Source organism: Stegostoma tigrinum, chromosome 22 (assembly GCF_030684315.1).
Source record: "Stegostoma tigrinum isolate sSteTig4 chromosome 22, sSteTig4.hap1, whole genome shotgun sequence".
In the NCBI taxonomy this organism is placed as follows: domain Eukaryota; kingdom Metazoa; phylum Chordata; class Chondrichthyes; order Orectolobiformes; family Stegostomatidae; genus Stegostoma; species Stegostoma tigrinum.
In genome coordinates this window covers 7,634,374-7,648,587 of record NC_081375.1, presented here as the reverse complement: position 1 = coordinate 7,648,587, position 14,214 = coordinate 7,634,374, and the positions used below count along the sequence as shown (strand labels likewise).

The 14,214-nt window shown below is 48.2% G+C and overlaps 1 protein-coding gene across 4 annotated transcripts in view; it reads right to left on the bottom strand.

Moving 5' to 3' along the window:
- Positions 1–777: 777 nt before the first annotated feature.
- The window catches only part of LOC125463861 (sodium-coupled monocarboxylate transporter 1-like), an 80,284-nt gene continuing 66,847 nt past the window's right edge, over positions 778–14,214 (bottom strand). For all 4 annotated transcript variants that reach the window (XM_059653609.1, XM_059653612.1, XM_059653610.1 and 1 more), the window contains 3 exons: positions 12,219–12,322; positions 1,884–1,984; positions 778–1,791 (listed from right to left, as the gene is read on the bottom strand). In XM_059653609.1, coding sequence (XP_059509592.1) covers positions 1,696–1,791; positions 1,884–1,984; positions 12,219–12,322 — 301 coding nt within the window. In that variant the 3' untranslated portion in view covers positions 778–1,695. The remainder of the gene's footprint in view (positions 1,792–1,883; positions 1,985–12,218; positions 12,323–14,214) is intronic.

Sequence of the window (14,214 nt, the reverse complement as noted above, 5' to 3'; positions counted from 1 at the left end):
TATTCTACAACCCTCCCAAAGCCTTACCATTATTTGTATAAGCCTTCCTGTTGTTTGTTGTGTCAAAATGTAATATCTGTCATTTTGATCAAGATCCTTCTGTAATCTTAAAAAAAAACTTCCTTCACTGTCTCCTATGCCATGAGTTCTGGTGTTGTCTGCAAAATTACTAACCATTTCTTTTATATTTTCATCCAAATCATGTATATAAATGACCAACAAGAGAGGGCCCAGAAACGATTCCTGTGGAACACTGTTGGTTACAGGTCTCCAGTTCAAAAGGCAGCCCTCTACCATTACTTTACATCTCCAGCTGTTAGACTAAATCTACATTGATCCCACTTGCCAGCATTATCTATAGCCTTGAGTGTACTTAGTATTTCCAATGCAAAGGCCACCACACTTTGCTCTCAAAAGCTTTTGTAAACTGTTATTGACCTACAGGATTGGCTACAACCTTATTTCCCTCCCTATTAAGTTGACCTAGTTACAAAACTGAGCTCCCTCCCACTCCCACATATATTGGTTTTCCTACATCTGCCACAGCGTATGATGATGATTTTAACATATTGAAATGAAAAATTAAGCGCATTCTCCTAATTAACCAATAGTAGATTTTGATTTTTAAAAGTTCATAGTCAAACTATAAATGTTTGTTAAAGTTACTTAAATTAAAATTCTCTTGTTACATTTATGATGCATTTCTGTGTCAAGTTTTGATTCACAACTGTTTACAGCCTTACGTATTCTTATTTTAAAAAAAAGGACTTATAAACATTTTTCTAAGCAAAAGTCTTAAATTGTTCAAGGTATTTGGATCAGTTTGAAGAGTACAATGTTAAATATCACAAGAGAGTAGCTCAATTTGTGGTGGCTCAGTGGTTAGAACTGCTGCCTCACAGCGCCAGGGACCTGGGTTTGCTTCCACTCTCGGATGACTGTCTGTGTGGTGTTTGCACATTCTCCCCGTGTCTGCGTGGGTTTCCTCCGGGTGCACTGGTTTCCTCCCACAGGTGTGCAGGTTAGGTAGATTGGCTATAGCAAATTGCCTGTGTGGTTTAGGGATATGTAGATTAGGTGGGTTATAGGAGGATGGGTCTGGGTAGGATGCTTCAAGGGTCAGTGTGGGCTTGTTTGGCTGAAGGGCTGTTTCCACACTGTCAGGATTCTATGATTCTCCGTTAAAAACAGCAGAGCTGTTCACAGGTTGTTGGTGATGACTTGGCAGGACTGAAGTAATTTCACTTTTTTGAAACTCCTCCAGCAGCTGAATTACCATAGCACAAAGCAGTATTGAGATTATTCTAAACAATAGTTTTATTTTTGTTTCCCTTTGGAATTTCTCCAAGGGCCTGTGAAAAGTTCATGGAGGTTGGTGGTGAAAATTCTTCACTTCCAACAGAAAAAATGTAGTAGCAGTCTAATAGGTATTTTGGCTATAGCGTAGGGGAGAAGAGAACTCAAGATTTACATAACTAAAGATGTAGAGTTAATTATCACCAACTTTCTAGACCCTTATTTTTTAAAAAATTCTCAATTTGTAGAGCTGTAAACAGCATTTGGATAAGTGCAAGAAATGTTTGGAGGGATATGGGCTAAGCTCAGGCAGGTGGGACTAATTTAGTTTGGGATTATGGTCAGCAGAGATGGGTTGGAATGAAGGGTCTGTTTCTGTGCTGCACGACTGCATGACTATTACAGCTTGGTTGATTTGATAGGATTTAAAACTGTTGAATTGTCACAGCCGTTTGAACCTTCCCTGGGCACTGGATGTTGCATCAAGTTGTCATTCTACATGAAAGAAGGAAAATTACGAATGTTAATTAACTACAGCATGATCCACCTGTAAATATAATTCATTAAAATCCAATGAACTATCTTACTGTTTCTGTGATTGATGGGGTAGGTTTCGTTTTGAAGATGTATTTGTAAATAGTGTGGACTATGGGAGCAATTAGACAAGGATCCAGATTCTCACTTCCATCTGTATCAGACAGCAGAGTAAAACACACAGTATCATAAGGGATTCATTGTAATATTGCCATTGAATACAAGATTGAGATCTAAAGCTCCGGCATAACACGACAGTTAGATCCATAAGCAAATAAATTCTTGCCAGCACAACCTATGTTCAATTCTAGGAAGTACACTTCAGGAAGATCATGAAGACATAAGAGATGGTGCTGAGGGGAATTATTAGAATGACAATAGTAACTAGGAGCTTAATTGTCTACACATGGGCAGTATGGTCGCTCGATGGTTAGCACTGTTGTTGCATAACACCAAGGACTTGGGCTTGATTCCACCTGCGGGAAACTTTCTTTGTGGAGTTTGCACGTTTTCCCTGTGTCTGCGTGGGTTTCCTCCCACAGTCCAAAGATGTGCAGGTTTAGGTGGGTTGGCCATAATAAATTGTCTAGGGCTCTGCAGGCTCAGTGGGTTAGCCATAGTGAAAGGGATAGGGTATGGTGGTTTGGTCTGGGTGGGATGCTCTTTGGAGGGTCGGTGTGGACTTGCTAGACCAAAATCGCTTGCTTTCACACTGTAGGGATCCTATACAGATTGAGGAAGGTATGGCTGTTCTTCTCAGAGCACATATTTTTAGAGATAAAATGGCAGTGTATTGTTAACACTTAGAATGCAACAGTGGTGAATACAGATCCAATTGTGACATTCATTGGGAAATTGCGTAAATTTTGAATTGGAAAACAATCATCCTGCCATTTTGGCAGCTATATCAAAAATTCAGCACACATTTGAGGTTGGATGGCTCCTTCTATGTTGTATCCATTCTATATATCTTCAGACATTCTAAAGCAATTTATGACAATATGACTTAATATGTCATTGAATTCTGGATGTCACTAGCATGGCCAGCCCATCCTTTGTTGCCCTCCAGGAGATGGTGATGAGACACTTTCTTGAACCTCCTCTGCTCTCTTTGTGGAGAAGGTATCTCCCAAAGTGTTAGGTAGATAATTATAAATTTTTTTGCCCTTGTCAATGAAGGAATTGCAAAATATTTTCAACCCATAATGTAAGTGATTGACAGGTAAATTTGAAGGTGATACTATTTCCATGCACATGTCACCCTATCCTTTCAGAAAGCAAAGGGTGAAAAGTTGAGGTGCTGCTGAGAAAAGGGTTGCTGCAATGTATCTTGTTGCCAAAGGACATGGGAATAAAGGTATAGGAAGAGGTAATACAACTTCTTAAGGCTGTTCTGCCAATCATTGACATCATGGTTAATCTTCACCTCAACTCCATGTACCTTACTTTGCTTTATATACCTCAATAACATTGACTAACAAAAATCCAATTTCTGATTTTAAATTGACGATTGATTTACCACCAATTCCATTTGCAGTGATGTGGAGGTGCCGCTGTTGGACTGGGGTGGACAATGTCAGAAGTCACATGTTACCAGGTTATAGTCCAAGAGGTTTATTTGAAATCACAAGCTTTTGGAATGCTGCTCCTGCATCAGGTGAAGTGAAGTGAAACACAGAGACAAAGAATTTATCGGAGGAGAGATCATTGCAGATAATTAGGATATTTCCAGATAATGAAGGGTGTCAAAAGATAGTACAAATGGTGTGAGTGGAAGGTCGATAGGCTGGATATCAAGTCTTTGCAGGTGAGCAAAAGCATCAGATGGTGTGAGTAATGTGTCAACAGCTGAATAGCAAGTGAAGGGATGACCCATGATCTGATTAAGTGAGGTAAAGAGATAATTGCAAAAAATTAAAAATAAAGTGGTGCTGGAGACAAGCCAAATAGCTGGAATAACACAATAGGTATTAGATGAGGGTCTAATCAAAGTAACAAGCAATCCAAAACTACAAACTAATTAAAGTAGAAACCAGTTATCCGGGTGAAGGTGTTAAAACATAATAGTAAGGAAGATTTTACAAACACCAAATAGTATGGTGCCTCCTGCCAGGCAATAGTTGTGTAGTGGGAGACAACAGATGAAAGGACACCGTGAAACTATCGCTAGGCAGGAATGTTCCCTCTGATCTTCAGGTAGACATCCTCCAAGGTGGCTTCTGGGATACACAACAACGCAGAGTCACCCAATGTGTAACCCCCACCACACTGTCCTGTATCTGCAACATCTTCCTTGCTGTTCAGTTTTGACAACAGCACCTCATTAACTTGTTATGGTCTCTCTACCTTTATTAGTTTGTACAGTTTTGGATTACTTATAACTTTGCTTTGACCCTCATCATGCAACTCGTAAACCTATTTTGTTATTCCAGCCATTTGGTTTGTCTGAGCACCATCTTATTTTTTATTTTTTGTAATTATCCCTCTGCCCCAATTAATTAGATCATAGGCCATCCCTTCACTTACTATTTAGCTGTTAACACTTTACCTCACACTGTCTGACACTTATGATCACTGGTAAGGACTTGTCATTCAGCCTGTTGACATTCCACTCACACCATTTGTACTATCTTTTGACTCTCTTAAATATGGATGTGAGTTTGCTCGCTGAGCTGGAAGGTTTGTTTTCAGACATTTGTCACCTTTTTTTTATCTGAAAAGATATACTTTATTCATAAAATGTACAAAACAAAACATATTTATACACCTACCCAGTCATGCAAGCCGCTCCGGGTTACCCAGGGGGTACGTACACCAACTAAAGGAAATAAAAAACAAAACAAAGAAGAAAAAAAACAAACCAAAGAAAATACCCCGGCAGTCGTCACCCCGCACAGTCCCAGTAGGCCCCCTGACCAGGTGGGAAAGGCGCCAGCTGGGCCCAGTTACCAGATAGGGCCCTTTTTTCCATTCTGGATGAGGGGTTTCATACGGTGGTCTTTCCCCACCGCGCCTTGGCAGCGTCTGCCCCAAGCTTTAGCGCGTCCCTCAGCACATTGTCCTGGACCTTGGAGTGCGCTATTCTGCAACACTCGGTCGGGGTCAGTTCTTTCAGCTGGCAGACCAGCAAGTTGCGGGCAGACAAAGAGCGTCTTTCACCACATTGATGGTCCTCCAGGCGCAGTTGATGTTGGTCTCGGTGTGTGTCCCGGGAAACAGCCCGTAGAGCACGGAGTCCCGTGTCACGGAGCTGCTCGGGACGAACCTCGACAAATACCACTGCATCCCCCTCCAGACCTCCTGCGCATAGGCACACTCCAGAAGGAGGTGATCGACAGTCTCGTCCCCCCCCCGCAGCCACCTCGAGGGCAGCGTGCAGTGGCGCAGAGATTCCGGGCATGCATAAAGGATCTCACTGGCAGAGCCCCTCTCACCGCCAGCCAAGCAATGTCCCTGTGCTTGTTTGAAAGTTCTGGCGATGAGGCATTCTGCCAAATGACATTGGCAGTCTGCGTGGGGAACCACACGACGGGATCCACCCTCTCCTTTTCCCGAAGGGTCCTGAGGATACTACGTGCTGACCGCTGCCTGACGGCTTTGTGGTCAAAGGTGTTTCCCTTCAAAAATTTCTCCACGAAGGACAGGTGGTACGGAACGGTCCAACTACTCGGAGCGTTCCGCGGCAACGAGGCCAGGCCCATCCTTCGCAACACTGGGGACAGGTAGAACCTCAGTAAGTAGTGACACTTGGTGTTTGCGTACTGAGGATCTACGCACAGCTTGATGCAGCCGCACACAAAGGTAGCCGTCAGGGCGAGGGTGGCGTTCGGTACGCCCTTTCCCCCATTTCCCAGGTCTTTGTACATAGTGTCCCTGTGGACACGGCCCATCCTCGACCCCCAAATGAAGTGGAAGATGGCCTGGGTGACCGCAGCGGTGCAGGTCCAAGGAATAGGCCAGGCCTGCGCCACATACAACAGTACTGAAAGCCCCTCGCACCTGACAACCAGGTTCTTACCCGCGATGGAGAGGGACCAGAGCGTCCACCTGCCCAGCTTCTGCTTCAGTTTGGTGATACACTCCTCCCAAGTCTTAGTGCACGCCCCAGCACCTTCAGGTAGTCTGTCCTGACGGTGAAGGGGATGAAGGAGCGGTCGTCCCAGTTCCTGAAGAACATGACCTCACTCTTACCCCTATTGACTTTGGCACCCGAGGACGGTTCAAACTGGCCGCAGATGTCCAACAGCCTACTCACCGACCGACGATTGGTGCAGAAGACAGCGACATCGTCCATGTACAGGGAGGTCTTGACCTGAAGGCCTCTGCTGCCTGGGATCGTCACGTCCTTCAGGCTCACGTCCTTCCTGATGGATGCAGCAAAGGGCTCCACACAGCACACGAACAAGGTAGGAGAGAGTGGGCAGCCCTGCCTGACTCCAGAACTGACGGGAAAACTGTCCGATTCCCACCCGTTGATCGAGACCACTCTAACGATGTTGGCGTAGAGCAGCCGGATCCAATTGCGGATGACCTCCCCGAACCCCAATTTGGAAAGGACGTCCCTCATGTAAGCATGAGAGACCCTGTCGAAGGCCTTCTCCTGGTCCAGGCTGACGAGGCAGGTGTCCACCTGCCTGTCCTGTACGCAGGCGATCATATCCCTGATGAACGCGAGGCTCTCAGCGATCTTCCTGCCCGGCACAGCACAGGTTTGGTCAGGGTGAATCACTGACTCCAGGACAGACCTGACCCGGCTGGCTATGACCTTGGCCAGGATTTTGTAGTCCACGTTCAAAAGTGAAATGGGACGCCAATTCTTAATTTCTTCCCTCTCCCCCTTCCTCTTGTAAATGAGGGTGATGATGCCCTTCCTCATGGACTTGCACATTTCCCCTGCCCGAAGCGCACTATCGGACACTTCCAGCAGGTCTTGGCAGACCAGGTTCCACAGAGCGGTATACAGCTCGACTGGTAAGCCGTCGGTCCTGGGAGTCTTATTCCTCTCCAAGGACTTGAGGGCTCTGGTCAGCTCATCCAGGGATATCGGCCGGTCCAGCCACTCCCTCGTGCCGTCGTCTAAGATCTCTGTGATAGACGACAGGAACAACTCGGAGGCCGTGCTGTTCATGGGCTTTGCGTCGTACAGTCCAGCATAGAAGGATCTGCTGATCGTCAAAATGTCGGGCTGAGACAACATCACTGAACCATCGTCCTCCTTCAGCCGGCTAAGCACAGAGCTCTCTTTGTGCACCTTCTGAAAGAAGAAACGCGAGCACGTCTCGTCCTGCTCCATGGAGCGGACCCTGGACCGGAAGATTATCCTGGAGGCCTCCGTGGTGAAGAACGAGGCTTGCTGGCCCCTCACCTCGCGGAGGTACTCAGTGACATCGACCCCCATCAACCGCAGAAGGAGGAGGTTCTGCATCCTTTTCTGGAGTCGTGACAGCTTTCCCCGCCTCTCTCTCGCCTTCCGAACACCCTTGGAGGACAAAGAACCTCTTGATGTTCTCCTTCACTGTCTCCCACCAGTCGCCCGGAGACTCAAAGAGGGGTTTCACGGTTCTCCAACTGGCATATTCCCTCTTAAGCTCTTCGACATTCTCTGGGGTCAACAGAGTCGTGTTGAGCTTCCACGTCCCCTTGCTGGCCGGCTGGTCGTCCTGTAAGTGACAGTCGGCCAGAAGGAGGCAGTGGTCAGAGAAGAACACCAGCTCGACGCCAGTGGACCTGACCGAGAATGCCCGTGACACAAACAGGAAGTCTATCCTTGAGTGGCTAGACCGGCCTGGCTGCGACCAGGTGTATCTCCGCTGCGCTCCGTCTGCAGGGGTGCTGAAGATGTCGAGCAGCTTGGCATCCTTCACCGTGCCCATCAGGAATCTGGATGTGACGTCCAGTTGACTCCCCCTGACACCCCCCACCCGCTGTCCCCACACCGGATCTTCCATGTGCATCGATGATGCAGTTGAAGTCTCCGCCTAGGATGACCGGCCTGGACGTAGCCAGCAGGGGTGGAAGCCGCTGCAGGATGGCCAACCGCTCACTCCGTACCGCTGGGGTGTACACATTGATCAGCCTCGGGAGCGTTCCTGTAGGTGACGTCAGCCACTAGGAGGCGCCCCCCCCCACCACCACCTGAACTTGAGAGATGGTGAAGTTGCGCCCCCGCAGCAGAATAGCCAGGCCCGAGGAGCGACAGTCGTTACCCCCCGACCAGATCGAAGGCCCACAGGTCCAAGTGCCCGACCATTTCCCGTACCTGCTGAGGTGCGGTATCCCGCACTCCTGCAGAAACAGGAGGTCCGCCTTGACGGTGGTCAGGTAGGCCAACGTGGACTCACATCTTGCGGTGGACCTGACACTGCACACATTAATGCTCGCAACTCGGACCCCCATTTGTGGGCAGTGACCGCAGTACCCTCCCCAAGTCCAAAGTCCAGCCGCTCCATCTGTCCCTTCATGCCCATTGCCTGGGTGAACTGCTGGACGCTCTCCGGGCTCAGGAAACCGTTCGTGCTGCCTTCCAGGTGGCATCCCCCCGTCGGGGGTACGGTGGCAGGAGAGTCCAGCTCTGGGTCAGGTTGGGGGCACGTTGTTTCCTGCTTCCCGCCTGCAGATTCCAGGAGGCCCTCCAGGGCCCCAGCGGCACGTGGCCGGGTGTCGGAGGGAACCTCAGGACACCTCCCGTCCCCTGGAAGCGGGGTGCTGCTTTCCTTCTCAGTGGAAGTCTTCATCTTGTGCTTCGGGCGGGCCCCATCCGAATCCCCCTCATCAGAGGACCTCTTATAGCCCCCCGTAGCTGCCTCTTCCCACCTGATGATCGTGGAGCTGAGGCCCTGCAGCGCACCTTCCTCCCTCGCCTTCTGGACCGTCGTCCACTCCCCTGGGTCACCTGTCGCCTCCTCCATTGACTCCGGGTTGTCGGGGGAGAGCGGAGCCTGCAGGGGCGCTTTGCTGGCCTCGGGTCCATCCTGGGGTGCTGGGCCCTCCTGCACAACCTGGCCCTCCTGCACACTAGGGGGGTCCTTGCAGGGGCCTGGTGCCTGCCTCTCCTCCGGGGGGGGCTTGCCCTGCATTGCCCCTGCCGGCGACTTGGGCGTAGGTGGTCCCCCGCCGCGGGCATGCCCTGTAGATGTGGCCCGCTTCCCCGCAAAGGTTGCAGCTTCTCTCTCGTGGGCAATCCTTTGCAAGGTGTCCCTCCTCCCTGCAGTTCCTGCAAATGGTGGCTTTGCAGTCGGCCGCCACGTGACCTGACCTACCACAGGCATTGCAGACTTTAGGTTGCCCTCCGTAGGTCAGGTAGCCCTAGCTCCCGCCGTTTGCGAAGCTGGTCGGTGGGTGTATGATGTTCCCATCCGCGCCCATCCTCAGCATCACTTTGACCTGCCTCTTACTGGTCCAGATGCCAAAGGGGTCCATGATGTCGGTTAGGTCCCCTTCCACCTTCACATACCTTCCGAGGAAGGTCAGGACATCAACTGCTGGCACATGCGGGTTGTACATGTGTACAGTCACTATACGGCTCCTCTGCGCTGGCATCACGAACAGCGGTCAATACAGAGAGGGGGCCCTCCCCTCCTTTCTCCTTGAAAACCTCCAGGAAGCGCTCGCAAAGCTTGGCACTCCTGAAGGTAACATCGTAAAAACCTCCTCCGGGGAAATCCTGCAGGCAGTAAATGTCCGCAGCAGCAAACCCGCAACAGTCCAACAGGACCCTCTTCACGAAGAAGGTGCAGTCCACAGGTGCACCTTCATCCACCTTCACAGAAACACGGGTGGTGTTCCGGACGCCCTGACCCGGGGCACGAGGACTCGCCGCAGCCACCGTTGCAGGATGGCTGCTCCCCTGAACCAGCGTTAGGCCGAAGCCAGCATTAAGATCCACCGGTTGCAAGGGTGCACAGCCAACCCGACGTCTTCCTTCCACCTCCACACAGTCGTGCTCTCCTCTTCTCGGTCCACAAAAGAGTAGGTCTTTATTTTGTTCCGGATGTAAGCTGGTTCACTGAGCTGGAAGGTTCGTTCCCAGACAATTTGTCACCATTCTAGGTCACATCATCAGTGAGCCTCCGGTGAAGCGCTGGTGTTATGTCCCGCTTTCTATTTATCTGTTTAGGTTTCCTTGGATTGGTGATGTCATTTCCTGTACTTTTTCTCAGGGGATGGTAGATTGATTTGGAGCCAATGTGTTTGTTGATGGAGTTCCGGTTGGAATGCCATGCTTCTAGGAATTCTCGTGCATGTCTCAGTTTGGCTTGTCCTAGGATGGATGTGTTGTCCCAATCAAAGTGGTGTCCTTCCTCATCTGTATGTAAGGATACTAGTGCTAGTGGGCCATGTCGTTTTGTGGCTAGTTGATGTTCATGTATCCTGGTGGCTAGCTTTCTGCCTGTTTGTCCAATGTAGTGTTTGTCACAGTTCTTGCGAGGTATTTTGTAGATGACATTCGTTTTGCTTGTCGTCTGTATAGGGTCTTTTAAGTTCATTAGCTGCTGTTTTAGTGTGTTGGTGGGTTTGTGGGCTACCCTGATGCCAAGAGGCCTGAGTAGTCTGACAGTCATTTCGGAAATGTCTTTGATGTAGGGGAGAGTGGTTATGGTTTCTGAGCCCGTTTTGTCTGTTTGTTTGGGTTTGTTGCTGAGAAATCGGCGGACTGTGTTCATTGGGTACCCATTCTTTTTGAATACGCTGTATAGGTGATTTTCTTCTGCTCTTCGTAGTTCCTCTGTGCTGCAGTGTGTGGTGGCTCGTTGGAATAATGTTCTAATGCAGCTTCGTTTGTGGGTGTTGGGATGGTTGCTCCTGTAGTTCAGTATTTGGTCCGTCTGTGTTGTTTTCCTGTAGACGCTGGTTTGAAGTTCCCCATTGGCTGTTCACTCTACTGTGACATCTAGGAATGGCAGTTTTCTTCCTCTTTTGTGAATGTTATGCCAGTAAAGGGTATTATTGATGGTCTTGAAGGTTTCGTCTAATTTGTTTTGTTTAGTGATGACAAAGGTGTCATCCACATAGCGGACCCAAAGTTTGGGTTGGATGATTGACAGAGCTGTTTGTTCGAGTCTCTGCGTTACTGCCTCTGCTAAGAACCTTGATATCGGAGATCCCATGGGTGTACCGTTGGTTTGTCTGTAGGTTTTGTCATTGAAAGTAAATAACACCAGCGCTTCACCGGAAGCTCACTGATGATGTTACCTAGAATGGTGACGAAACGTCTCAAAACTAACCTTCCAGCTCAGCGAGCAAACTCACATCCAGAAACTCAACCTGAGCTACAAATCTTCCCAAAACTCGCTAACTCTTAAATATCTGGAATTATCTTGCAATGATCTCTTTGCCTATAAATTCTGTACCTGTGTGCTTCCCTCCACTTCACCCGATGAAGGAGCAGTTCTTATGACTTCCATCCCCTTGTATTACGTGTAGAATTACACAGGATATGAGCAGAGAAATTTTTTGCCCAACCACTCCACTCCAGAATTTATGTTCCATTTGAGCCTCCTTCCATTTTTCCTCATCTAAATCTACAGATATCAGGTTTGTCACCTTGACTGGCAAGAACTGCATGTGAGTAGGTACAAAAAAACAAAGTTGCTGGAAAAGCTCAGCAGGTCTGGCAGCATTTGTGGAGGAGAAAACAGAGTTGACGCTTCAGGTCCTGTGACCCTTCCTCAGAACTGGGTCACCAGACCAGAAACGTTAACTCTGCTTTCTCCTCCACAGATGTTGCCAGACCTGCTGAGCTTTTCCAGCAACTTTGTTTTTGTTCCTGATTTTCAGCATCCGCAGTTCTTTTGGTTTTTATGTGTGTAGGTACACCAGCATATACAAGCTTTCTTCAAATTCCCATTTTAATGAAACATGTCATTAGTTTTTCGTCAAAATCCTGAAACTCACCATCCAGTGCTACTGAGGTATACTTGCAGTGCACAGACTGCATTGATTCAAAATGATCCTTAAACATCTCATTAGAGGTGAGAAATAAATGCCTTCATCCCACAAAGAAACAAAAAAAGCAGATGATCTGAAAAGAGATAATGGGAACTGCATATGCTGGAGAATCCAAGATAATAAAGTGTGGAGCTGGATGAACACAGCAGGCCAAGCAGGATCTCAGGAGCACAAAAGCTGACGTTTTGGGCCTGGACCCTTCATCTCTGAAGGGAAATCTCTGATGAAGGGTCTAGGTCTGAAACGTCAGTTTTGTGCTCCTAAGACGCTGCTTGGCCTGCTGTGTTCATCCAGCTCCACACTTAGTTATCTCAGATTCTCCAGCATCTGCAGTTTCCATATCTCTATTATTTTTAACCACCTTGTCAAAATTGATGAATATAAATGTAGCTGAGGAGAGGTATCTAACTTTCCACAATTTACTTTTTAATTAAACTTACCAGTCAGCATACTGACTGACAAGCCCACTGTAACTGTGCTCAGCCATGCAATCGGACTGTAGTAGAAAAACGATAACGAGTAGAAAGTCTCTGCTATGTTGGGCCTGAAATGTGAAAAGAGAAGTATTAATTTTGTTCCAAGGAGTACATAACAATTTATAAACCTCTAGGTTAGACTCTTGGGAACAGTGGTGAGCCAATTGAACTTTCTGACCCAGGCCTGCCACATCCGAACATTACCAAGCCTCCTGAAATGTCCACCATCAAACACCCAGCAGCTGTTCAAAGCAATCCGGGTGATTTTAAGATGATATTTGAAGTAAATAAAGCTCAGAATTAGTGCAGAAGCTGCCGCCAGTCAGGATTCATCTCAGTCGCATTGGGAAATGGACAGCGCAGCTGTACCGCACCCTCAGGAAAATGGTGGCACCATCCCCTAGCAGGAGGTCACCATGGTGGAGGCTGCTGTGTTTGCTATGGTGATTCAACTTTCAACTGCCTGGAAACCCAGCATGAAAGCTTCTCTTTCCTACTTTAAGAAGCTGACGATCCCAAGACTCGCGGTAAGGGAGTGCTGCAGCCTTTTCTTGGTCTGGAGGATGCTGAAGGTCACTTTGAGGATGGCACGGTGGCTCAGTGTTTAGTACTGCTGCCTCACAATCCAAGGACCCAGGCTTGACTCCACCCCTGGGCGACTGTCTGTGTGGACTTTGCATGGTCTCCCTGTGTCTGCATGGGTTTTCTCCAGGTGTTCTGGTTTCCTCCTACAGTCCAAAGAGGTGTAGGCTAGGTGGATTGGCCATGCTAAAATTGCCCACAATGTTCAGGGATGGGTCTGGGTGGGATCTTCTGAGGTTCAGTGTGGATGTGTTCAGCTGAAGGGCCTGTTTCCACATTGTAGGGATTCAGAGTTTCTCAGGGAGTGTGGGCACACTCTTCTATATTGCCATAATTCAACAGAACAACATACTGTTGGTTGGAATTCACCATAAAAGCAACACCACAGTACACAAGTGCATTTCTAGAGCCTATACAGTATAGCTGTTGCAGGATTGGGAATTTACACAGCAGGTGTAAAGTGGGCACCCTCATGAGGAACAACTCTTGTTTTCTTTCTCTGCAGCTGATGCCAGATCTACTGAGTTTCTCCAGCAATTGCAGGTCTGTTTCATTATCTTGAGGTACATTATTTAAGGAGATTCAGGTTGAATTTTGTTACGGTCATATTTAACCTGAGATTAGGGGAGACATTGGTATAACTATAAGATCACTGAACTGACAAATTAGAGGCCTGAAACATCCCACCCACCACCACCCTCTTCCGCCTGGCTGAGCTCATCCTCACTCTGACAACTGCTCTTTTAACTCCTGTCATTTGCTTCAGGTCAGAGAGTTGGCCATGGGTACGCACATGGGGCCCCAGTTATGCCTGTCTCTTCATGGGGTATGTGGAACATTCCTTGTTCCAGTCCTATTTCAGCCCTCACCCACAACTCTTTTTCTCCAATATATCAATGATATCTCCAGTGCTGCTTCCCTCTCTTGTCCGGAATTGGAAAAGAATATCAATTTTACATCCAATTTCCATCCCACCCATAGTTTCACCTGATCTATCTCCAACTCCTCTCCTCCCCTCCTTCATATCTCTGTTTCCATTTCTGAGGATAAACATGTCACTAATGTCCACTGTAAACCCACTGACTCTAGCTGCCTGGGCAATACTTCCTTGCAACCTGCTTCCTACAAAGACTCCATCCCATTCCCCTACTTCCTCCGTCTCCATCGTATATGTTCTGATTAAGCTAACTTCAACAAGGGAGCCTCTGAAATGTCCATCTTCTTCCTCAACTGAGGGTTTTGTAGCATTGTTGTTAACAGGGCTCTGACCTGGGTTCACCCCATCTCCTGTACTTCCACCCTCACCCCTTCCCTTTCCTCCCACAACAGTGATAGGCCTCCCCTTGTCCTTACCTACCATCCCACCAGCATCCATATC